The 24,404-nt window shown below is 53.5% G+C and overlaps 1 protein-coding gene across 5 annotated transcripts in view; it reads right to left on the bottom strand.

Moving 5' to 3' along the window:
* Positions 1-24,404, bottom strand: part of SH3PXD2A (SH3 and PX domains 2A) — a 220,628-nt gene that overhangs the window by 62,042 nt on the left and 134,182 nt on the right. For 3 of the 5 annotated variants that reach the window (XM_039871290.1, XM_039871291.1, XM_039871292.1), the window contains one exon: positions 22,325-22,353. In XM_039871290.1, the coding sequence (XP_039727224.1) occupies positions 22,325-22,353 (29 nt within the window). Of the gene's footprint in view, positions 1-3,607; positions 3,653-22,324; positions 22,354-22,896; positions 22,915-24,404 lie in introns of those variants that run through there. The other 2 variants (XM_039871294.1, XM_039871293.1) reach the window with 2 other exon arrangements.

The raw sequence follows: 24,404 nt of genomic DNA, 5'->3' as shown, positions 1-24,404 counted from the left end.
TGGCACGCGGTTGCTACTTCATAAAGACTGGACAGTGGCTTCTTTGTTGATTCTTGGTACATCTATTGACCAGATCACAATGCCCATTCGGTGGTTGGCACTCAGTAAACGTTTGTGAAATGAACGGAAAGGCAGACAGGTAAACAGAGTGACTTAATGATTTGTTTTGAGCCCATATGGATAAACCAGACAGGGCCTCACCTCTGAAATATGGGAAAACTAGACAACTAAACTGTGGAAGGGAGAAAGGGGAGACGGGGAAACAGAGGCACAGTGGAGCAAGGCGCAATGGGCCTGTGACCAGAGGCTGCCAGGGAGGACAAGACGGGGTGCCGGGGAATGGAGAGACATCGGCTCATTTTAACCTCAGCCAAGGAAATCTGAGGCAAGATTTCAAAGAGGGGAAAAATCCACATGCTCCTCCCCCAAGCCCCTTGGAAAACTGGCTTGAGCTTTCTGAAGACTGACACTCTGGGGCACAGGTAGAAAAGTGAAGGAAATGTTCTCAAGGTATTCCAAAGCACAGAAGACAGTTGGTGGCACTTACTGGAGGCTACGCCAAAGGCCAGGAGACAGACAAACACACAGACAGACACTCTATCCTCCTGGCTGCCCTTCCCTCCCCCAGCATATGCAGGCTCCCAGCTCGCTTGCTGCTGCCTCTCGCTTGGCATCGGCCTTTTAGGGTGTTGCCTGCCCAAGACTGCCCGGGCGGGCGTGAGCTGAGAGCAGGTGTCCAGATGAGAAACTACTCGGCAGGCGGGCGGTGGGTGATGTCATCCCACAGAGGCTGCTCTGGACCCCCTCCCAGCGAAGGCCTGGAAAATCGGGGGCTGAAGGAAGGAGGAGGGGCAGTAGAGGGAGACTCCTGTCTTTAGATGGGAAGGGTTTGGCAGTGGCATGGAGAATTGGACCCTTTTATAGAAGAGAGCCCCTCCCAGGTTGGAAGGCGGCTTGTAAGAGTCTCATCCAGTGAAGGGCCCTTGTGCCTTACTCAGAGCCCCTGGCTGGGTCTGCTAGGGCTTTGGCAGCTCCTTGGGGCCCTGCCCCACCCTTGTCTCACACCTGCACTCCTCCAACTACCACCTGGAAGGACCCCTGGCTCCTGCCAGATCATGGCTGCCAACTTAAACTTCTAAATGAGGCTTTTGCCAAGCCAGTCCCCTGCTTCATTCAACACCTTTAGTGGGTCCCGGTGGCCTATAGAATAAAGGCCGAATTCAATCTCTGAGTTCCCCAAGTTGTATGACACCCCACCCCACCCCCGCCCCGTTCCAGGCAACATTCATCATTCAACACATATGTCTCGAGCACCCCCTCTGTGTCAGCCACACTGTTCTATGCAGGTTCTTCCTTCCAAGCCTTTGCTTTAGCTGTTCCCCCTGCCCGGAGTGCCTTCCTTTCTACCAACCCCAGTTCTCCCCAGCCATCTCTGCCCTCCATGAGTTGCCCGATCACTCCCGCTGGAGCACTTGCTCCTGTCCTATCCTGTCCTGGAGTTTTTGTTGGGCACTGTTCCCCAACCAGACCATGTGCTTTAGACAACAGTTGCCTTGGTGAGAGTAGATGGCCCAGGACTGGTGCCATAGGACACGGCACTGGACGCAATAACTAGAAAAGCATAAAACTGGAGTCTGAGGATCGGAAGTCCAGTCCTGCGTTGTCCTTACCAGCTCTGTGACCCTTGGGAGGCCATTTAACCTCTTGGAGCTTTAGCTTCCCCATCTGTAAACAGGAACAGTAACAGTACTACCTCACGGAGTTGTTCCAAGCATGGTAAGGAGTGGGAGATTTGGGGAGGAACGGAAGGGGTTTGGGTTCCTCTGCAGCCTCAGAACCAGCAGGTAGCTCAGGGCAAGGGTCACAAGCGCCAGGAGAGGGGTGGCCAAGGCCATGTCCCTGCAGCATTTCCCTCTCAGATCCCCCTTCCTAATAGGCAGTGGGCACTTGCCAGCTGGAGAGCCAGATCAGAGTCCCCAGGGCCACTCTAGGGGCCATACTAGGCCAAGCATCCCAAAGACCCTCATCTACGAAGACCCGGGCATCAGCCCTTACCTCTGAGTCTCCTGCCTCATCTAACTCTCCTACATCCCACATGGGAAGCCAAGGGCCAGAGAGACCTGCAGACTCACCCAAAACAGCCCAAACCCCAAGTCCCGCCCACCACTGCCTCCCCTCAGCCTCTTCCTCCAAACAGTTAGGCACATCCTGAGAAGCCAAGTCTGTGGTGGCCCCTGCCCCAGGGTCCCCACACTCTCTATGACCGCCCCCCACCCCCACAACCCTGAGCATCCCACTAAAGTTCCTCCAGTCCCTCACAACTGGTTCTTCCCAGGCTGGACTCAGTCTGCCGGCTTCTCCATAGGCCCTTGGGCGGCCAGGCTATACGTTTGGAGAATAAAATGTATTATCGTGAGCCAAGTGGGCTCTGGCTCACTGGCTCATGAAGAGAGGAAAAAGGGACAGGAGCCCAATTATTAGCTCAGGCCCAGGCCCTTGTCACAGGCAACACCAGAAGGATGATTGCAAGGGGACTTGGGACAGGCAAGGGGTCCTCCTGTCTGCTGCCTTCTCCTCTGGCCCCCCATCTCAGGATGTCCACCTCCCACTCCCTGCCCACTCAGAGCTGAGCCTCAAGCTCTGACCCCTGGGGCTGGCCTCAAGCTCTGACCTCTGACCCTTCTGCCTTGTCCCCCAAGCCTGAACCTCTGCTCTCAGGTTTGGGTGGGGGAGGGGGGCAGGTCAGGTAGCACTCTCAGAAATGGAGGGGCTCCTATAAAAGCCTTCTGGAAATCCCATCCCTCTGCCTGCCACCTTCCCCCTTTAGCAACTGAGAGCCCTGCTGTCCAGGTTTTCTCTAACGGCCCAGTAAGACCAAAGACTAAAGGCAGGCCCCTGACCCAGCTCTGTCCAGACAAAGGGCATAGGCCTAAGTCTCTGAAGGCCATCCTGGGCCAGGCGACCCAAAGCCTGGGAAGCCTCCTCAGTCCAGAGGCAGCGCCAAGCTCCGCCTCCTTGGGCACAGGGGCCTGTGATTTCTGTCACAGTCACAGGACTTCCTGTCCCCTGCTGCAGCTCCCCAATGAGGATCACTGGAAACCAGGCTTCTGTTCTCTGCCTCAAGTTAACTGCCTCGAGTGAGATTAATAATCCTGGCTGGCATGGCCAATCGAGTTAATGTTGAAGTTGATGGTAGGGATACACTTTCTGTGTGCTAGGCTCCCTGTGAGGTAACATAGCATGCACGCATCCACGTCGGGTGGTTACAGAACCATGCCAAGGCAGCACAGCCAGGACAGGGCAGAGCTGGGATTCACACCCACATACTCTAGGTCCAGAGTACATTTGCTTACTGAGCTATGGCGTCATTACCTAGTAGAAGGCTTCAAGGCTGGACCCGAGACCTAAAAAGGGTCAAAAGGCAGGCAGAGAGTACAGCCAGTAGAGGGGCAAGAGAAGGCAGAGAAGATGCCTGACGTGCCGACAAAGGGCTGCTACGCATCTCAGGGAGGCATGCGGCAAGCAGCCGGCAGCACCGACTCCCACGCATAGATGCCTGGGACACACATGTTCACACACATGCACTCACATGCACACTGGGTAGTACCTGTCACGTCCTTTTTGGGAGACTCAGCCCAGCTGGAGAGCCACACTTCCGAGTCCCCGAGAGCAAGTAGCAGCAGGAAAGGAGAATCGGAGGAGAGAGAACCGTTAGGCAGGCAGGAGGTCCACGGGGCGAGTGGCCGCAGGCCCCGCTTCGGGCTGCTGGCGGAAGGCGGGGGAGGGGAGGGGAGTGATTTCCTGGCCCTGGGCTGTCTGCTGGGCGTGGGCCGGACTGATTACAGAGGCGCTGGGACACAGCCGGCTGGGACAAGGATAATGAGGTGTCTGCCGAAACGCAGGCATCCTCTGGAGCACAGAGAAGCCCACACAATCCTTGCCTGGAACGGGGCCCATGGATTATTACTGCCCTGGAGAAGGCAGCCTGGACCTTTCTCTCTAGCCATGTGGGTGGCTGGCCCATGGGTCTGGGTGTCTCCAAGGACTGAGCCTCACCAGGCCAGCAGGCTCAGCAGCCTGAACCTGGAACTTCATATGTCAGGGTTGGAGAACCCAAGGCCAGTCTCTGGGCTTGGAGCACCACATTGCTGGGCCCTGAGGTCTTGTCCAGTCCTCGTCCCCGCCCCACCCTCTGAGGAAGATAGGCCCTGGCAGAATGGAAGGAAGCCTCATATTAGAGAGTCTCACACCCCAACTCCAACCCAGAAGGGCAGGGACCTTTAGTGACCAGAAGAGATAAGGGCTCTATTCCAGGCTTAGAAGTCATGTCTGATCTGGGCCTCAGTTTCCTCATCTGTGAAATGAGGTTAAAAGTTGTGTTCCTGTCAAGAGGGAGAAGTGAAATTAAAACACCTAAAAGAACATACGCTTGTGAGACGTTTTAATGAGACAGAAAGCTCTTAGCTGAATCAATGGTGTGAACATTTCTGGAATATCAGAGGGTCAACATGTAATAAACAGACAGTCTACCCATAGTGCCTAGGGGTTCGTTGACTCCCCATTACAATTCCTTAAGGTAGGTATGCATTTTTCGCCCTGTTTTACAGGGAAGAAATCTGAATTCAGAGAGGGGAAGTAACCAGCCCAAGTTCCCACAAAGCACAGAGTGGCAAAGCCAGAAATGGAAACAGGTCTGGGAACAGCCCGGCTGGGGCTTTTCTACTAAATAGCTCATCACCTCCAGAGGAGCATACAGTGGGGCTGCAGTGGGGACAATGAGGAGGAAACTTGAGATACAGGTCTGAGAGGCAAACCCTTGTACTGCCCACCCAGGGCTGGCCAGGATTGCTGCCTGACCCAGGGACAGAGAGTAATCATTATTGTAACAGCAGCAAACATTTATACAGGACTTATGGTACACCAAGCATTGTGCTGAACATGCGCATGTCACATATTGATATTGTTGTTTTTCACAATGTACCTATGATAAGGTATTCCCTCCATTTTGCAGATGAGGAAAATGAACCAGAGAGGTTAAGTACTTGCCCGAGGTCACACAGCTAATACGGTCTCTGTGTCTTGTGGGGATGCAGACTTTAGGTGACCAGTTTGATGCTATTCACCATTTAAAGCACCTAATTCTCCCTCGCTCAGCAAGCCACCTTCCAATTTGCAGCCTGGCCCTTCCAGTTCTCACTGTAAACCAGCAGAGTGGGGCTCCAATGGAGAGACTTAGCGAGGCCTCTGGAGTCTGACTGTCTGGATTCAAATCCAGGCTCTGCCTCTTTGAGGAAGTTACTTGACCTCTCCAAATCTGTTTCCTCACTTGTAAAAATCCAGATGAAATGATACATTTACCTTCCAGGTTGCTGTGAGGATTAAATGAGGTAAATATGCAATAAGTACTCTGCACAGTGCCTAGTATACGGTCAGTGCTCAATGACTGTTAGCCGTCATCGGCGATATCGCTCATGAGTGTGGTTCAATCAGCTCTGAGGCACCAGAAAAATCACACTGCTGGAGCTGCAAAGATGAAGACCAGACGGTGCTCACATTGGATGCACCAAGAAAATGCTGGCACCTATCAGAGATGCCTCCTCATAGAGACCCCCAGGCACAGGTCAGCTGGAATTGCGGGTAGAGGGCCTCCGGGGGACTGCATCCAGAGGCAAACATTCTGTGGCCAGAGCCTCTCACCAGGCATGGCAGCTAGAAGCCTCCTTGGACAGGAGGAGCTATGCTAACACCCTAGCAGGGCCAAGACAACATAGATGCAGTGAGGCCCTTTGAGGCTTTAAACTGGGTTGGGCTTTAAAGTGGGTCTGAGTTCAGAATGTGGGGCTTCATCACCTGGTACCACACCGTGCTTGGGGTTATAACTTCCTGCTGCTGTACCCCAGATATTGGCAAGTGGGCTGCCCTGCAGTGCCAGGCCTAACCCAGCCCCATCAGGCCCATCCAGCCCTGTACTGACCCAGCTAAGAGGTTAGCCACATCTCTCTCCATCTCTGTTGGCTTTGTTACCTTACACACCTTCCTTTTTGGTTTCCTTTGGGTTCTTCAGAAGGAAACCATTTGGAAAATACTAACCCCTTTTAGTGAGCTGAGGGAAATTATTTGGCTTAGGCCTGGAGAAACCTTCGCTCTGCTAGGACAGGAGTCGACAAATCTTTTCTGAAAAGGGCTAGACAGTCAATATTTAAGAGTTTGCGAGTCACATGATCTCTGTCAAGACTACTCAACCTTGCGAGTGGGCAGTGTGTCAATAAAACTTTATTTACAAAACCACCTGGTGGACTGGGGGTGGCCTGTGGGCAGTGGTTTGTCAACCCCTACGCTAGAAGATAAGGGCTCTCAGAGAGGAGGTACACCAACAGCCTAGGAGAGAGAAGTTGGGACCCTCAGCTCACCCAGACTAAATGCTCACAAGGTCCTGGCTGCTAGAATGATTGTCTTCAAGAATCATCTCGAAGGGTCTGATACCCTTCTAGGCCCTTGGGGTTTTGGCATTTGGACAGGCAGGGGGAATGGACAGGAGAGGATTCCTCGGCCTCTGGAAACTGAGCCCCTACGAGGTGTAGCACAGCCTGAGCTCATGCCCGCCTCCTTCAACCCCCTGAAACAGGCCTTCCCCTCTCTCCAAAGGAAAATAGGAAACGTACCAGAAGTGAGCCTGTCTTTTTAAAAGAAAGTCTTTTTAAAACATGATTTATTTCCCAGTCCCCTGGATCCACAGAATGAATCCAGTTTTGAGGTTCCCGCCCCAATTTCCCCGCTTTGGAGTGCCTTCTCCCCAGCCCACCCAAGCAAGCCCTCTCGCAGGGTGGGAAGGACCCCCCTCGGCCTCGTTACAATGAACAGAGGGGAGCCCCTGGCTCACAAACCCCGGCCCTCTGGCCAGGAGGCAGATAAGGGTGCTGGCTCAGGGCTGGGAAAATGGAGAGACCGAGACGGGGTGAAGGAGCGAGAGGGAGGCGCCGCCAAATGAGCAGCTGTGACTGACGCAAACCAACTGCTTCCTGCCCTCCCTGCTGTCTCTGCCTCCCCTCTTCCGGTGACAGAACCAAGGGTCCTACAAAGCAGGGTCATGGGGCTTGGTGGAAAGCGAGAGGCTTCAGACTGGGAAGCCGCGTGACTGGTTTTGCTGAGAACGAGCTATGGGACCTGGGGCAATCTGGCCTCAGTGCTCACATCTAAAGAGCAAGCATTTGGGCCCGTGGATCTCCGAGGTACTTCTTTGATGTTCTAGACTCTTCCCGCAGAAACCTGCTCGTCTCCATGACACAAGTGCCCCATAGCCGAAACAAACCTTTCCGGAGAAACAGACCGCCTTTCCAGAGAAAACCACATGAACACATGCTCAATATATGGAAACTCAAGTCAAAAAAGCATATAATTCGGGAGGCACAGAGGGCAGAACACTGGAGTAAGAATTTTTTTTTAAAATCTTGGTTCTTGTGCTTACTCAGCCTTTTAGCTCAGATTCTGGGCATGTAGCAAATCTCTAAGCCTCTTTTCCTTCTGTAAAATGGGGATAAAAATACCTATCTTGTCTTCTTTGTAGGGTATTTTAAGAGTGAAATGGCCTAATGCCTGTGAGAGGTTTTGAAGGGGGACACAGAAGGGGAGTAGATGAGAGGAACAGAGTGTTTGCCTGGGTGATAGGAGGCCTGGAGACAGGGTCCCTTCCTTGGCCATCCCCCAGAAGTTATGTCCTGCAGCCACAGCCATTCCTCCTGGCTTGCAAGACCAGCAAGAATGTAGGCCCAGAGGAAAACAGGTGCCTACAGGTCCTGGCCAAATACAGTGACCTGAGGACAGATGGTGAACCTGATTCTTGTCAGGTCCAGGTGCTTAAGAGAAATCGAAGAACAATACCACAGGTGCCCCCAACTTTAAGGAAGCTCCCCCTAAACACACACGCAGCCCAGCACCACATAAAAAACACCCGCGTAGAACTAAGTTAGGAAGAGGACTCGCATCGGTTTGTAATAAGGTTTCTTTTAGCCTTGAGTTAACTCCAAAGCAGTGAGAATTGGGTTCAATTTACCCACATCCAGTCTCAAACCATGTTTCCAGGAATCTTTCCTTCCCTGATGCAAAGCAAGTTCCACCCATCCAAACTCATAAATCCGGAGTGGGCTGTGAGCCCAGGTGGGAGAGACGGGAGTGGAGGCAGCCAACAGCACACGCTCCTCGGAGAATGAGAGCAGAACAAGGGCTCCCGGGACCAGGGCAGGGTCACCCGCCTTATCGGCTTACACAGCCCCCGCCCTGGGCTCCAGGGAGGGGCGGAGGAGTGGGGACCCTGCCAGGGGCCCCGCATGGAATGAACGCCCCCCACCCGTCTTCTCCACGCCCTTCCATTCTTCGAGGACATCTCCGGCGGACTTGAGCTCGCCAGACCTCTCCGACTCTGCGAATTCTATTGTTTCTACCTCCCTGCAGCCTCGAGCTGGCTTCTAACTATCTGCCCTATTCTAGTCTTCTGTCTCCTTTTGCCCAACTTAACTCTGCACGGGGCGAGATTTCTTAGGTTTCCTACAGACTCCACGTGTTTCCTTCCCTTTTCGACTAGGCCACCAGGAAACTCAGCCATCACTTTCAGGCCATCAACTAATTAGGGACTGACAGCTGCTAGCCCTGCTAAATAACTTAAAAAAAATGGGGAGGGGGGATGAGTAGAGCATGTCCCTATTGCAGGCACAGTAGCTCAAATCTTTACAACGGCCCTTTACAGCTAACAGTCCTTCGCAAAGAAGCGATTCCTTTACAAAGAAGATGTATGCACTTCAGGGGGCTTGAAATAGGTCATCACGTTCAGAGCAGCAGAAACTGAGGTACGAAGTGATATGAATGCCATCTGGAAAAAGCATGGCATGGATTAAGATGGCTAAGACAGAAAGCAAGCGATAGTTTGAATGTGACTTCCAATCAGAAGTCACATAGGTGGACGTCTAGACGGGTACAGCTGTAAGCTGTGCACGCTGCTACTCACAGGGGGCACTACTATGCAGCTTGCTTCAGGGTGAGCAGCAGCCTCCAGCTTCTCATAAATATGTATGGCATGAAAAAACCATGACCTTTGACTGGAGGGGTAAGGGGTTAACGCTGCTCCAGCAGAAACTCCAAGTCCTGGCTTGCCTCCGACACTCACAGCCTCCAAGGCAGGACTTGCTCCAGACGGTGTGACCTGGGCAGTCGCACAGGGTCCCACCTTCACTTGGTTTAGTGCTCTCCTGTCCACCATCTGAACCCTAATAATTTATGAACAAGAGGCCCCATAACAAATGTACCTGGTCCTGCCCAAGGCCTGAGGGTTCTGGGTCATAGAATTCTGAACTAAATAAATGGAAATACTCAAGAAGAAATTCAGTAGGGCTGAATTTCTGGGTATCTTCTTAAAGACAGATGACAAGTCCTAAGTCGGAAGACAGGCTGTCGTTTGTCTCCAGGTCCTCTCCTCTCCAACATCTCTGGCTTCTCGGTGGTACCCCAAAGGTTGGAAGGAGCATGTGGGGACTCAGGGCCAGAGTAGGGAAGAAATAAGCCTAAGATCACACAGCAAACGAGTGGCAAGGCTGGGGCTAGAACAATTAAACCAGTTCTCACTTTCTTAACACTCACGCTAGGTACTGTGTCAACCATTTTGAGCCCTATCTAATCCTTACAACAATCTGTATTTTACAGATGCAAAAAGCGAGGCTCAGAAAAGTTCAAGTTCTTCCCAAGGCCCTATACCAAGGAAGCGATGGGCCAGACTTGAGCCCAGGCAGGCTGGCCAGGAACTGGGAACAAAGGGGCCTAAACAGGGAACTACATCCTCCGGATCCTCCCTGGCCATTGGACAAGGGAGGCTCATTTATTTCTGCTGGGCTTCTCTTTGTAAATGCAGCCATATTCCTATTCATTTTCCTTTTAGTATGAAGGAACCTTCCTTCCTCCTTCTCCAGAAGTTGCCTTTCCCAGAATCCAGAGTCTGCGTGGGGGGTAGCCCAGCCCCGGGTAGGAATGTACCACTGACCCTCTGGCCACTCAGCTCTACAGTCAGAGAACAGTCAGTTCCCCCTACTCAGGTGGGGAATGGGGTGGGGTGGGGGCTGGGCCTGGAGCCATTCTACAGTCCCTTAGGGTACAAGGGCACCAGCCTAGGCCACGGCAGGAGCAGCAGAGACAGCCCAGACCAAATGGATGTGGGCAGAGAGGCCAAGGAAGCCCAGGGAGCACTGCCGCTGACCAGAGGGGACTACGCGGGCGAGGATGGGCAGTGGGGTGGTAGGTCCGCCATCCTCCCTTCCCCCTGCTGAGAAGACCCAGAGTTTCCTGGTTAAAGACAGGTGCTGCGGTTAGTCAGAGGCACCGTGGGCGGACGGAGGGGCGCTGGGTGGGGAAGCCGGCAGGATTCTGAGCCTCTGCTCCCAGCAGCTGCTGCCTGACCCCGCAGCAGCCCCTTGGGTTGCAGCCTCCCCCTCAGTTCTCAGGTTCTCCCCTCTCCCCGTGGCGGGGTGGTGGTGTTGCAGGGAAGAGACAAACTCAACTCTGTTCAGAGTTCCAGGATCCCGGCCACCTTTCTCCCTGGGGGTGGTCTGCCTTGGTGGTCCTTCCCCATTTACTGGGATATACCCCAGCCAAAGGCCGAGGCTGGGAGGACGAGGCAGCCGCAGAAACAGGGGCCAACAAAGCCAGATGGAGCAGGCAGCCACTGGGTCTCCAGCTCCCAGCCCTGCAGTCCGTCTCCCTCCCTGGCTGTCCCCACGAAAGCCATGAGTGAGTGACAGAGTCAACAGCGATGGACCCAGGACCAGGCATTGCTGTCCTAGGACCACAAGTCAAATGTCTTGTGTTCTTCAGACTGGACTCAATGAATCAACTGCCAACTATTTAATGAGCATCGACCATGTGCATACCTGGGGACCCCTGGCTAGGCTGGGGGCCCCTGGCTATGACCAACTGACTCTCCACTGCCTATCTCCAAGCTTCGGAGACAGGACACAGATATCCGTGGTTACAGATACCTACCTGCCCAGGTGTTCCTACCTGTGTCAGGAGTAATGTAGGTTTGGGTCCCTCACCAACCTGCTTGGCACTGCTGGAGCTGCCATTCAAGTGCACCCTCACTCCCCGAGGCTGCCCAAACCCAACCTGGAGGGTAGGCTGGGGCCAGACATAGCAGGCTTGGCCCCTACCAGGGGCAGGGGTGCGGGATGCAACAGGGCTGAGCCCTGAAGGCCTCAAATCTGTAATCGGACCCCCGCCTTTGGGGCAAGGTTCCCAATGCTTCACTTGACATCTGGCTGGACACTGCCATCTACTGGAGCGGGATGGGGGTAGGTATAAGGGGACAGGGGCTAGGGGCGGAGTTCACTCTGGAACGGAGGTTGAGGATGACGCACTTGTAAAGGTTTGCCAGCCTCCCTCACCTTGCCCTCGGCGGGCTCTATATTGTTCACTGACTGTGTCAACTGGCTCCAGAAATTAGATTTGAAGCTCCTTCAAAGTCTGAACCCTGTCAGTATCCTCCAGCACCCCAAACACAGTAGGTGGTGCCCAATAAATCCTCAGTGGCTGATGGAAGGATGCACATTCATTTTGCTCAGTCCCAAGGGTTTCATGGAAGAAACAAGCCTGGCTTACCCCGCTGCCTTCGGGCATTCTTTGCACCCAGGGTCCTGTACTCTCTCTAGTCCAGGCTTTGCCTCTTAAGCCACATAAAGGCCTTCCCAGGCTGGGGAAGACCCTGAGCCGGGCAGAACATCCCTGGAAGACTGCTGGCTTCCAGCATCTGCTGTAAAGCCTGTCAAAGGGACTTAAAAGAAAATTTATCCATAACCAATATGGTCTATGGCAAGATGGATGTTGCAGGAAATGGGAGACCGAGCAAGAACAACGGTCTTATCTATAATGTCTCGTGGGAGCAGGGCTCAGCAGGGCTCGGGGCAGCCCCCATGGTATGTGCTGGGACCCCCGGGCCTCTCCTCACTCCCACCCCTCTCCTGCTCTGTGTGGGCCTGGACCAATCCCCTGAGCTCTCAGATGCCACGTAAACACAGCAGAGTGAGTGTGCATGTGTGCGCACGCACACACACACACACACACACACACACACACACACACACACACCACTGCTTGGGAAATCCCCACATCTGGCTCTCATGTGACTGAGCTATGCCCAGAAGGCTGCAGCTGGGAGGGCCCAAAGGACAGGGGAGGGTCAAGAGTGTGTGAGCTCCCTGGAGAGCACAGTTAACCCTTTGGCACTACACCCCAGGGTCTCTGGCGAATGCAGAGCTTCCACCCCAGATAAAAGCCAGAAAGGAGACCCAGGGCTCAGAGGGCCACATCGTGGCTCACTACACAGGTGGGAAGGTGGGACCACTTCTCTGCGCCCCCCGGTCTTCACCTGTGATGTGACAGGGCTGCTCTTTCTGTGTCAATTCTGGTCTATCATCAACCACCGGGGAGACCCACTGGCTGGAGATCCCGTCCCCACGGAGACCAGTCTGTTTCGTCACATAGTAAATGAGTATCTCCTAATGCCAGGCACCTGGCTGGGGGGCCATAGTCCCGGAAAAGTTCAAAGTCAAGAGTCATGCCCTGTATTACAGCAAGGACCTGTGTCCCCCAGGAGACTGCTGAAAGCCAGGATAACGAAAGGGTCTTGGGGCAAGTTACCCCCAGGCACATGCGTCATTCTAAAATTTGAACTTTTTAAGCTTCAACATCTTTAGCGAAGGAGTGGCCATCTGCAACAACATCTCTGAAATCGCACTACCCTGCAGGTACTCTGGGGATGTGGAGGACATGCCTCCGCCCCGTTTAGAAGACATGGCACACTCGGACGGCTAATGCTGAGGCTGACCAGCTATCCTCCGAGCGGCTGCCCTCCCTCTTCTCCAGGCTGACTCATTTAAAAACCTCCGTGAACCAGGGGCGGAAGCCTCTCTCGGCACCCCCAGGCAGGGTCATGTGCCTCCTTCTCACTCTGCCCCGCTTCCATAATAGCACTTAGACATTGTACTGTAACTGCTGTTTCCCTTCCCAACCCGACTGAGAGTCCTGAGGACAAGGACCTTACTAGATCCATCTCAGTGTCCCTGGACTTCCACTGCAGGGCCTGGCACAGAGGAAGAGCTCAGGTGTTCATTGGTCCAATCTACACCACAGCCATGGTAGAGCAGTGAGGGCAGCTACAGGTCTGGCAGGAAGCATCTAACCTAGAAGGGAAGTCTAGTACCAGTGTCCATTCAGAAACTTGCTTTCTATCAATTCAGCCCTCAAGGGGCCTCTCTCTAGCTCCAGGAGCTGCTACCGGTGTCAGCTGAGCCGTGGGCTTAGAGCAGAGAGAACAACCGAGGTCACAGAAGAAGTTGGGGACAGGGCCCCCTTAATGAGAACTGACGGAGGTGCTCTTGGAGCCAGTAGGCTCCAGAGGGGAACAGTGGCACAGCAGGGGGCTGACAGACCAGAAGACAGATCCGGGACAAGAGGTGTTAAAATGTACATGTTTGCAAGGTTTCCTCGGGTGGGGTGGCGGGGCATTGCCAATGTACAAAGAGAGTCTTGGTTTGGCCTCTTGTCACTAGCCTGTCATCAAAGCTTTACAAGGATCTCACCCTCCTGCCAGGAGCAGTTATGCACTCAACCCTGACCCAGATCCAACACTTGTGGAGCCTAGAGTGGTCCAGAGCCAAGCTGGAAAGACCTTGGATAATAGGGAAAGGCAGCCCCCAGAAACCCGCGGGGGCTTCTCCTATAATACGGCATCCATGAGCCAGTAGCAGCATTGCGGGAAGGGACACAAAGAGGTGTTGGCTCTTCCTCCTGGGCACAGGGAAATGAAGGGACTTTCTGGGACAGCCCGGTTTTCTTGGTACAAGACTCCAGGTCTAACATTAACAAAATACATCTTCGTTCCAGCTGCCGGGGTCACATGTGACAATGACAAGATCCAGGGGGGCAAAGCAGAAAGAGTCAGGAAAACCACTTTTTCCCTTGCAAACATCTAACTTTTACTGAAACTTTGGAAAATTTTTCTTTGCCTTCCCATTTCAAAACTGACCAATTATAAAAATGCCACGAGCCAACTAAGTTACACACGCCACGATTCTGTTTCCAAACCAAGTAACTTTAGATCAGAAAAAGGTGCTAAAAACAATAAGGGATGTGCGTTTCCCAAGCTCTTTGTTTTTCCATTGGCTTCGTCATTACTGGAAATGTTGCCTCTTTTGTCACATGTTTATAAACCAAAAAGCCGGAGTGAGAAACAAGTTAATGGCAGGCTGAGGGCCACAATGGGGAGCATTTCTGTGCTTCCACAGTGTGGATGCCCCCTCCCCCAGGAAGAAAACCTTATGCAAATAAAAGGTGGACGGAGTCTCGTCACTGCCTCCTGACGAGGCAAGAAGGGAGGCCAGTGGCTGGGCGGGCCCCTTAGACAGCCGTGGTCCAAGGCCCCAAAGGCTGGGCCAGTCCTCCCTGTCCTCCAAGTGGTCCCCCTTTCCCGCGCTGGCCCAGCTGAATGCATCTGTCCGTCCCTGGTCTCCGATCTTTCTGCCACCTCACTGCCTGTCTACCCTGAACACTGCCATCAACCCACATGGACGACCCATCCAAACGTCAACTCTGCCTTGATTTTGGAATCCCTGGGGAGCCTGGCGAGAATGCTAATTTCCGGGTGCCACCCCCAGAAGGGCTGATTCAGGTGCTCTGGGCAGGGCCTGGGAGTACAGACTTCAGTGAGTAGGTGCAGGAGTCTGAAGCACACCGCCACGCTCTGCACAAGCTCTTCCCTTCCCCATCGCTTGCCTATTTTCCCAGCAGGAGAAACTGGGTGACAGGTGTGAGGGGACAGAGAGAAGCTAAGCAGGGCTGAGGAGATCGAGGCCGCCAGCTAGCTGCTTCCTCCCTGGGAGCGAGATAGGTGATTCCAGCATTCGGGGAGCCTCCCCTCGCCTGCCCCTGCTTCGCATGTCCAGGCCAGTAGAGCAGTGGGGCCGCTCTGCCTCCGGCCAGGGGAGCGGCGGCACAAACACACACGTGAGCAGCACGCTCACTTTCTCCACTGTATCACTGCCACATGGGCTGGCTGTGGAGTTGTCAAATCAATCAGCTTCCTTTCATTTCCAATTAGCGGGCGTTGAACTCCAGGGGTGACATCAGGCTGAAGACATAGAGCCATGAAAATTAAAAATTGTTTTAAAATACCAGCCTGGGTGAGATGTGCCAGAGGTGATGCCTTCACGAGACACGTTTGCTTTGAGAACGGGCCGCCGGAGGGTGCCAGGAATATCCTGGCCATGTGCGCTGAGCAGCCTGGGCCTTCCTCACTGCGGATGGGTGGCTTGGGCAGACAAGAAAGCCTTGGAAATTGCTTTGAAAAGTCTTGCTGAGATACTCTCCAAAGGCTTCCTTTCCAGACTCGTCTCCCGCCTTCCCTTCCCCAGCCCTTCCTTCCTGCCAGGCTGGACACCTCTTCTTCCCTCAAGCTTCTCAGACTCATTCCAGCCTCCAAATCTCTGCTCATGCTCGCCACCCACCCCCGACCTCCACCCCCTTCACCTACCTTTCCTGGTCTATAAAATGGGGATGAGCCCACCTGCCCAAGCTGTTGAGAGACCACTGTGAGATGGTGCTGCTTTCTCTGCTGCACTGCGGCCCTCCTCACACCTCCGCCTCATTCCAGGGCTCGTGGGCTTGTGGGTGGGTTTTGCTTTAAGCAAATCCATTTTATTATAAACCAAATTCACACAAAGAGAAATTAAGGGGGTATGAGTCATACCCTGCAAAGGGACCCTTTATCCAATTAGGAACCCTTGTGACCAACGGGTTTCCTTCTGGAAGCCGCAGGAGGCTCTTTTGTGGCAGGCCCTCTCCCACTCTATGGAACCACCTGCCAGAGATCTTCTGAGCCCAAATCATGGTCACCTATGAGTCCCTTGGGCCTTGCCTCAGGAGAAGAATGAATTTCAGTGGAAAGAAGTTTGGATTAGGACCTGATTAGAATCCTGTGTCTACCTGGCTAGCTGACTTTGGGCAAATTTCTTAATCTACCTTTTCTGGTCTATAAAATGGGGATGAGACCACCTGCCCAAGCTGTCGAGAGGCCATTATGAGATGATGCACACTCCACCTTCCGCCATCTGACAGAGCGGAGTCACTCCTGGAGACGGGCAAGTGCCAAGGCCAGTGGTGTCTCCTGTTTGAGAGCTGGACACCCACGGTGCTGCCTCCTATTCCTAATAAAAGTAGCTTAAACTCTGGTGAGTGTCTACTGTGACAGGTACAGTGTTGGAGTTAAGACTTCATATGTATTAGCATTCAGGCCTCAAACAACCTGATGAAGTGCTACCATTCATTATCCCACAGATGAGAAATCCAAGGCATGGGGAAGCTAAAGACTTGCCCAAGACCACAGAGATGGCAGAGCCAGGGCGTGGCACCAGGCAGTGTGGCTCCGGAGTCTGTGTTCTCAACTCTACAGAAGACCCCGCAATGGCCAAGTCTAGGTCCCATCTGCTCTTGGGCCAGGCCCAGGGCTCACAGAATGGAAAAAAGTGCTTTGAGTGGGTCCTTTTACTCTCAAATTGTAGGTGAGGCCAACTTCTCCCCTCCCTTCAGAACCTATCAAAAACTAAACTAACAACAATGGCAGCTACTATTATCGGGAGCTTGCTGTGTGCCAGGCCCTCTACTAATTCATTCCTTACATTTAATCCATTTTTATCCCCATTTTCCACATAATGGGCATGAAAATTGGAGGTTAACTTGCCAGTCACCGCAAACACATGGCCGAGAAGGGGTTCAAACCTTGTCTGTCTGACACCAAAACCTAAACTCTTACCTCCAAGCAGAACATGCTTCTCCTAGATGTAACTGCAGCAATGCTGATATTAACTCTGCCCAATAATGCAGGTTTTATGATCATCAAAATGGAAGCTGGCCTGAACTCACCAATTTTTCCAAGAAAAAGTATAAAGTAAACAGGATTTCATGAGGAACATCAACACTGGCCCAAAAGAACAAACTTGCAACACTCTTGGGCAACCTCATTTGCATTTAAACAAATGGTAGCTCATCACAGGACTCCTGGGTGGGATGGAGCTCCAGCCTGTGCCTGGCAACAATCCCGGGGCCAGGACCATCTCACAATATCCGTGGCCTCCTGCGCCCCCTAGTGGCACGACTCAGAACTCCCCAGCCATGGGCCTTGGAGAATGTGGCTTCCTGAACTGAGAGCATCATCCCGCCTTTTCAGGTCTGAAGAGAACTCCCTGTTTTAGGGAGCCTGCTCCAGCCCCCTCTGAGCTCCTGGAACAGTACTCACCTTGGGGAAGCCAATTACAGCTAACAACAACAGGCCCTTCCTACCGCCAGGAACAAAGGTGTCTAACAGCATCACCTCCTTGAACCCTCTGCACCTTCCTGCAGGTCGCTGCTGTCAGCTACTCCATTTTACAGGTATGACAGTCGGTTTTATGCGTCAACGTGGTTCCCAGTTACTGGCTACGGTTCCCAGTTACTCAGCCAGACACTAACCTAGGTGTTTTGCAGATGTGATAAAGTCCATAATTAGTTTCCATTCAGTGAGATTATCAAGATAGTCAGGGCCAGGAAGTCAATCTGCTGAAAGGCCTTAAAGGCAGAGCTGGGGCTGAAGAAATTTCACCTGTGTACCACAACCACAGCCTGTCCTTGGATTTCAGACTTGCCTAGTCAGCCCCCACAACCATGTCAACTAAATCCTTGAAAGAAATCTCTTTATATATAGCTCCTACTGGTTCTGTTTCTCTAGTTGAACCCTGACCAACACAACAGAACAGGCGAGGTAACAGCTCAGGTGAAGGGATCTGCCCAAAGTCACGTGCAGGACAAAGAAGGGAAGCCCAGGGAATCTGAAACTTCCCAGCACCCATATACACTCCCCCTAACAGCTCACATCTGGTTATCGAAATCCAGGCCATCCAGTGCTGCTAGAGTCCTCATCTCTCATCTGTGTCCTTCCCTTGCTGCTCTTCATTCGCCAGTCAGAAAAATGCTTCTAAGATCTAAGTCAGATCATATCCCCCTCTCCTCAGGACCCGTTAGTGGCTCTTCATCTCATTCACAGTAAAAATCAACATCCTTAAAATGGCCTGCAAAGCCCTCCGTGGTCCCTGCTGCTTCCCTCACTCCCAGCTTCATCTGTTCTCACCTCCCCCAGCTTCATCTTTCTTCTTACCTCCTACCACTTTGCTCTTTTCCAGCTCAAGCCTCTCGGCCCAGCCTCGAGCAAGCCAGCATGCTGCCACCCCAGGGCCTTTGCACTCGCTGTGCCCTTGGCCTGGACTGCTCTACCTCAGATAACCATGTCATTCCCTCTGTCTAAATTGCATTCTTATGAATACAGTTCATCACCCATAGCAGACTGCAAACTCCTCCAGGGCAGAAGGACACATTCCTATAACCTCAACACCTGACACAGTACCTGGCATACGGCTGGTGCTCAATAAAGTCAGCTGGAGTTTCCGGTCTCCAAACAAGCCACGCTTGGTCCTTCTGTCCCACATTTGCAAAATTGCTCTCTTGATTACCAAAGCCCTCTGCACTCTGCCTCCAACCAGAAAAATTCTTCCTCTTCCCAGATAACATCTTTGCTTTGAGGCCATAGCGACCTCTCCTTCCTGACCTGCGGGAGTTCATCCACCCCCGCATGCATTCTTCCATCCACCGCCCATTCTACAAGCACAAGGGGTTCCTGCTACTGGTGTGTGGCCTGCAGCTAGATCTTCGCTCTCCAGGTGGTAGGACACTCACAATTAAGGAGAAAACCCAAGAGCTAGAGTGTGGTCAGTGATGTGCAGGGAGAAGCAGGGTGAGTTGGGGGGGCAGTTAGACAGCAGAGGATTGGGGCCGTTTCTCTGAGCTGACAATTAAGCAGAAATCTTAAGAAGGAGTCAGCCATGTGCAAGATCGGAGAATAGCATTGCAGGTAGAGGGAACAGTAAGGGCAAAGCTTGGGTGGAGAGAACAGGCTTGATGGGCTGAAGGTGTGGCTGAGCAGAGCGTGCCACTGTGGGAATGGTGGGGGGGCGGGGGAGGGGACGGTCAGAAGAGGGCAGGACAGAGGGCAGGGGCCAAAGCACAAAGGGTTCCATAGGCCAGGATAAGCAGTTTATTCTGAGTGGGACGGGAAGTCCTTGGGGGAATTTAAGTAGAAAAGCTCATTATTTGATACATGTTTTGAAGCGCTCACTCTAGCTGTGGTATAGAGAAAAGCATGGAGGGGCCTGGGTGGAAGCAGACAGGCCAAGGACGGAGCTGGGGCCGTCTGCAGAGACAAGGAGGCTTTCCAACGGTGGGGCTGGGGAGTGATGGAGGGGAGAGGTAAGAGGATTAGGCAAATCTGGAGGTCAGGCTGGCAGATGAGAGAAAGGGAGAAATCAAGATGACTTCTAAATATTGGGCTTGAGCAACAGGGCGAATGGTGGGACAAAAAAGATGCGGGAAGGAGAAGCGGTAAATTTGAGGCTACAGTTTTCAGGGTCACTGGCCCTGCCTCCTCCAAAAGGCCATAAGCTGCCTGAGAACCTTCTTCCTGTTGACTCTGCCCTGCCCAAGCCTGGCTTCAGCTTTTGGTTCTGTACTCAGTAAAGATGTCCCTCCCTCCAAGGGATCTTCCAAGGAGGAGCTGGGGCTTTGGGGACTGAAGTGTGGAAGATGATGACCAGGGAGCAGGATCCACTTTCTCCATGCTCATGTGCCTGGCTGGAGTGACTCTGGGAAGCTTCATGACGTGGCAGGGTGAAACTCTAAACTCAGACTGAAACTGTCACTTTGTCATAGACTTCGGGCAGCCACCCTCTCAGAGCCTCGGTTTCCCATTTGCAAAATGGGAAACCCACCCACCATGCAACATAGCTCTGAGCAGCAAAAGAGGAAACGTGAAATTACTAGCACGTAGTTAATGCTCATTAAATATAATGGTAGCTAGCATTTTGGGAGAGCTTTCCAGGTTGCAGGCAGTGTTTTAAGAATGCTTACATTCTTAAAACATATTAATTGATCTGGTCTTCATTATAACCATATGAAGTGTGTATTAGGGTTCTCCCGAGAAACAGAACAGGGTGTGTGTGTATGATTTGGCTCACGTGATTGTGGAGGCATGGCGAGCCCAGAATCTGATGTGGTAGGCTGGCAGGCGGAAGACTCGGGGAAAAGTTGCAGTTCAAGTCCAAAGGTAGTCTGCTGGCAGAATTCCTTCTTGCTCAGGAGAAGTCAGTCCTTGTTCTATTAAGGCCCTCAAATAATCAGATGAAGCCAACCCATACTATGGAACATAATCCGCTTTACTCCAAGTCTAGTGATTTGAAAGTTAATCTCATTCAGAAAACACCTTCATAGAATAAGGCTTGACCAAACATTTGGGCACCATGGCCCACCCAAGTTGACACAAAATTAACCATTACAATGGGTATGACTATTATCCCCAATTTACAAAGAAGAGGGAGCAGGTACAGAGAGCGTAAAAAATCTGCCCAAGGTCTCAGAGGAGAAAAGCCAGGCTCTAAACTCCTGTTTGGCTCCAGAGCTGGCACTTCTAACCATGACACTAAGTGGCCATTATCATAAGCACACCAATGTAAATTAAATTCCTCCATCCATCCTTTTCCTGGCCTGAGAGTGGAAGGCAGAGAAACTGGGGGAGGTTTTCCCTGGCTGGACCCTGCATTGCTTAAGAAGCAGCACAGAACCTAAGCCTCAGAGACTGGGGATTGGGAAGGGGGTGGACCTGAGGGGTTATCTGGTCCAGACCTTGTCTTTATGGGGGAAACTGAGGCACAGAGTTGCGAAGAGACTCACCCAAGGTCCCTTGGCTTCAGAAAATAATGATGTTTACCAACCTTGTCATATAGAAAATGCCCTCCTGCGCTGGTGGGCAGGCACACCTGAGACACCCCTTACCCAGCTGCCAGGGCATGCACATTCATCTCACCCTAGAGCCACACATGCCCAAAGAGGGACACAAACACAGACTCCAACGCACAACCAGATACAGCCCAACACACTGGTGCACATGCCCGACGCACCCAAACAAGTAAACATACCCTCATGACACACAACTATGGAGACCCACACGACCCCACATATACACATGGCCCCCAGTACATAAACCGGGACACAACTTTCCACATCTCAATAAACATGTAAGTAAACACTTGTACACACAAAACATACAAACCCATATTCAAAAACACATACATCATGCAATCATACCTACCCCAATTCACATCCCACCCATCGCATGAGGGGACACACACCTCTACCAATCCACAGGCCAAGGCACTTGGACAAAGATATCTCCACACAGGACCATTAATGTGAGCCACGTGTTTATATACACTTCCCACAGCACCAGGCCAGCGCCCCCAGATGGCTGCCCACCCTCATAACTCCCTACCCCATAAATATGGATAACACACCCGTGCCAGCCCAGATGGCTCTTGCCTGTCCCCCACCACATCGGTAGAAACAGAACCCTAATTTCTAGGCACCACCCTCCCCAAAGCAGCCACACCAGCCCACACCCAGGCATTTGCCTAGCCCAGCCTCCCTCACCCCGAGAGAATCCTTCTCTGACCCCAGCCCTCTGCACCCAGCACGCAGCGTCAGAGGACTTGCTCCGCACCGCTCCGGGTCTCCACACCCTTTGCAAACTCCGGGTGAGCCATGGCACCTGTCAGGCCAACGCGAGGGCGCGTCGGCCCCCTCCCAGCCACATCTCTGCTGCCACCACGCAGAGCGCCCACCCCCGCAACAAGACGAATGAGCTCAGAGTTGAAGGAGGAGGAGGAGGTCTGCTCTGCAGGCGTTAGAAACTCAGTCACTCAAGTACCGACCCCCGCCCCCCCTTTTCAGACCTGGGTGTCACCTTCCCTCTGGGAAAACCCTGCGTGTCTATTAACCCTTCAGTCACCGCAGCACCGCGGGAAGGACCTAAGGAAAAGTCACAGCAGTGCCCAGTAGTGGGTACCGCAGCCTTGGGGGGAGGGAGAAGGAAGGAAAAGGATCAGCTTCCAGCGAGACACCCCCACATTCCTCATGCACCCACCCCCATTCCCACAGGGGAGAGCCTGACAGACTCGGTGGGAGAAGGTGAAAGCAGCAGAGATCTGTGGGGCATGGGCTGGGGAGCAGGGCAACTGAAGGAAGAACCCCGGCCCCGCAGGACCACAGGTCAGGCAGGCAAGGACACCCCCGCGTCCCCCGAAAGTCCTCCGCAGGGCTGGAGAGGCGCGTGCACGAAGCGGGAGGGGAGGCTGGAGAAAACGCCCGGAGGTTTCCTTACCTGATTTCCTCCTGGAACTGCCATAGTCCCTGAAAAAGAAGCAACAACAAATAGACATGGTTAGGGCCGGGCGGGGGCGCAGGGCTGCGGGGCTGCGGCTGCAGGGCGCCCACGGGCGGGCTGCGGTGGGTCCCCGGAGCCGCTGCTCATGTGATCCCCGCGGCTGGCGAGCCGCGCGCTCCGCAGCCGCACGCACTGCGCTCCGCGCCTGCCCGCAGGTCCCCAGCCAGCTCGGCCTCCGGGCACGATCCGCCGGTCCCGCCCCACCCGCAGCCAGCACCCCGACCCCGCCCCGCCCCGCCCCGCCCCGCCCGGGGCTGGCCCGACTGGAGAGGCTCGATGGGCCGTTCGCTCGTGCCCTTTGCCAGGCACCGTCCCCCATCCGCCGGAAGGCGAGGCAGGTTCCCACGCACTTTCTAAATAGGGAAACTGAGGCCGTGGAAGGAGGTTTCCAGAACCCAAGTCCTATCCGCGCCGGGAGCCCTCTCCCCCAGCGCTCCCCCTTCCAATTCTTGCCATCGCTTGCTCATGCCCACTCAGCCTTTAAGTCACGACTAAAATGTCACCGTCACCTCCTTAATGTATCTTTCTACACCTCTTCCCTCCTCTCCAAGCTGGCCTCCAAATAGTCACATATTTGTGTGACGCTTCGATTAAAGTCTGCCCCTGCCCTAGACTCGAGCTCTCTGAGGCCACACTGTGGCTTGTTTCCTCCCACTACATCCATCCCCTGGGCCTGGCCGGCATCGGTGATGGATAAATATTGGCTGCAGGCTGAATGGTGGGTGAACAGATAAGCGGGAGATTCAGTAGTGGTGAGGGCAGAGCACAGTACGGGGCCGGGAACAGTAGGAATGGAGGTTGAGCTTTTGAGGAAGGGAGCGCTGGATTCAAATCCTGCAACTAGCAACAACTCGACACCTCTCAGCCTCCACTTACCTGCCCTGAACTACCCTAGTCTGGAGCCTGCCCTGCCCCTCTAGCAGGAATTAAGCCAGATTCAGGATCAGGCTCTTACCCAGATCCTGCCTCCAGGTATCCTCCTTTGGGAACGTCCCACCTTTTGCCCTTTTACTACCCTTCCATTCACCAATTTCTAGCCTCCCCCCCTGCCCCTCCCCCAGCCTCAAAGGCCCCTCAAAAGTTCTGTTAAGTGCTCAGGAGACAATGGCTGCAGACCTAGCTGGAGACTAGAGGAAATGCCTTTCATTTCCCCTGGAGATCAAAGAAAATGCCAATTTCGAATTTCCATAGAAGCCAGCTGGCCAGCTAGATCTCCCCGCTGGAGAGAGGGACAGCAGATTCACAGGAAAGGTGTCAATAATGGAGACTCCCAGATACTCTGATTCTGGAGGTCTGCGGGTAGCCTGGGCTTTGGGAGGGTTTGTCAAGTTCCAGGGTGATCTGCCTGCACAGCCAAGGGTGAAACGCCCATCCCCACTCCCCAGGCTCCTATGTTTCCTAAAGTTTGGGCTCACGACTCAATGCACTGGAATGCTGGGGCCCAGGAGCCTGCATTTCTAATGCCGTTCCCCTACCCACCCTCCTGTTTGAGAACCCCCTTTCAATTCCATGCCTCTTTCAGTCCTCGCATCCACACCCAGAGGAAGATCGTATCATCCCCATTTTACAGATTAGGAAACAGAGGTTCAGTCACTGCCCAAGGTTACCCACCCTAGAGAAGGGTTTACAAGGCCACCCACAGGCGTGGAGACTGCGGTGTGGATGGTGTGGAGGACCCGGTGAATCTGCTCCCAGAGAAAGGATTAGGAAGGCGGGAGAGTTCCCATCTGCCCTCCCCTCCCCCACCGGGCAGTCCTGGGAAGGGTGCTCATCTCCCTGGGGCAGAAGGGAGACTGGGAGAGACTGTGTCCCAGAGGGCCTGGCTGTGCCCCGTGAAGCTCAGTGGTGCAGTGGGGAAGAGGAGAGCATTGCACAGTGACCATGTCCTTGCTCAGCAGACTTGCCACTTCCAAGGAGGGAATTTGTGTCTCAGGATTTTTTTGCAGTGAGGGCTGGGGAAGGGCAAGGGATGGATGGCAATGAGGAGCTAGTTGCCCCGATGGTCCTCGCCTCCCCC

The sequence above is a fragment of the Pteropus medius genome, unplaced genomic scaffold (genome assembly GCF_902729225.1).
Source record: "Pteropus medius unplaced genomic scaffold, Ma_sr-lr_union100, whole genome shotgun sequence".
In the NCBI taxonomy this organism is placed as follows: Eukaryota; Metazoa; Chordata; class Mammalia; order Chiroptera; family Pteropodidae; genus Pteropus; species Pteropus medius.
The sequence above is the reverse complement of the archived record's forward strand: the minus strand, read 5'-3'. Positions and strand labels throughout refer to the sequence as shown.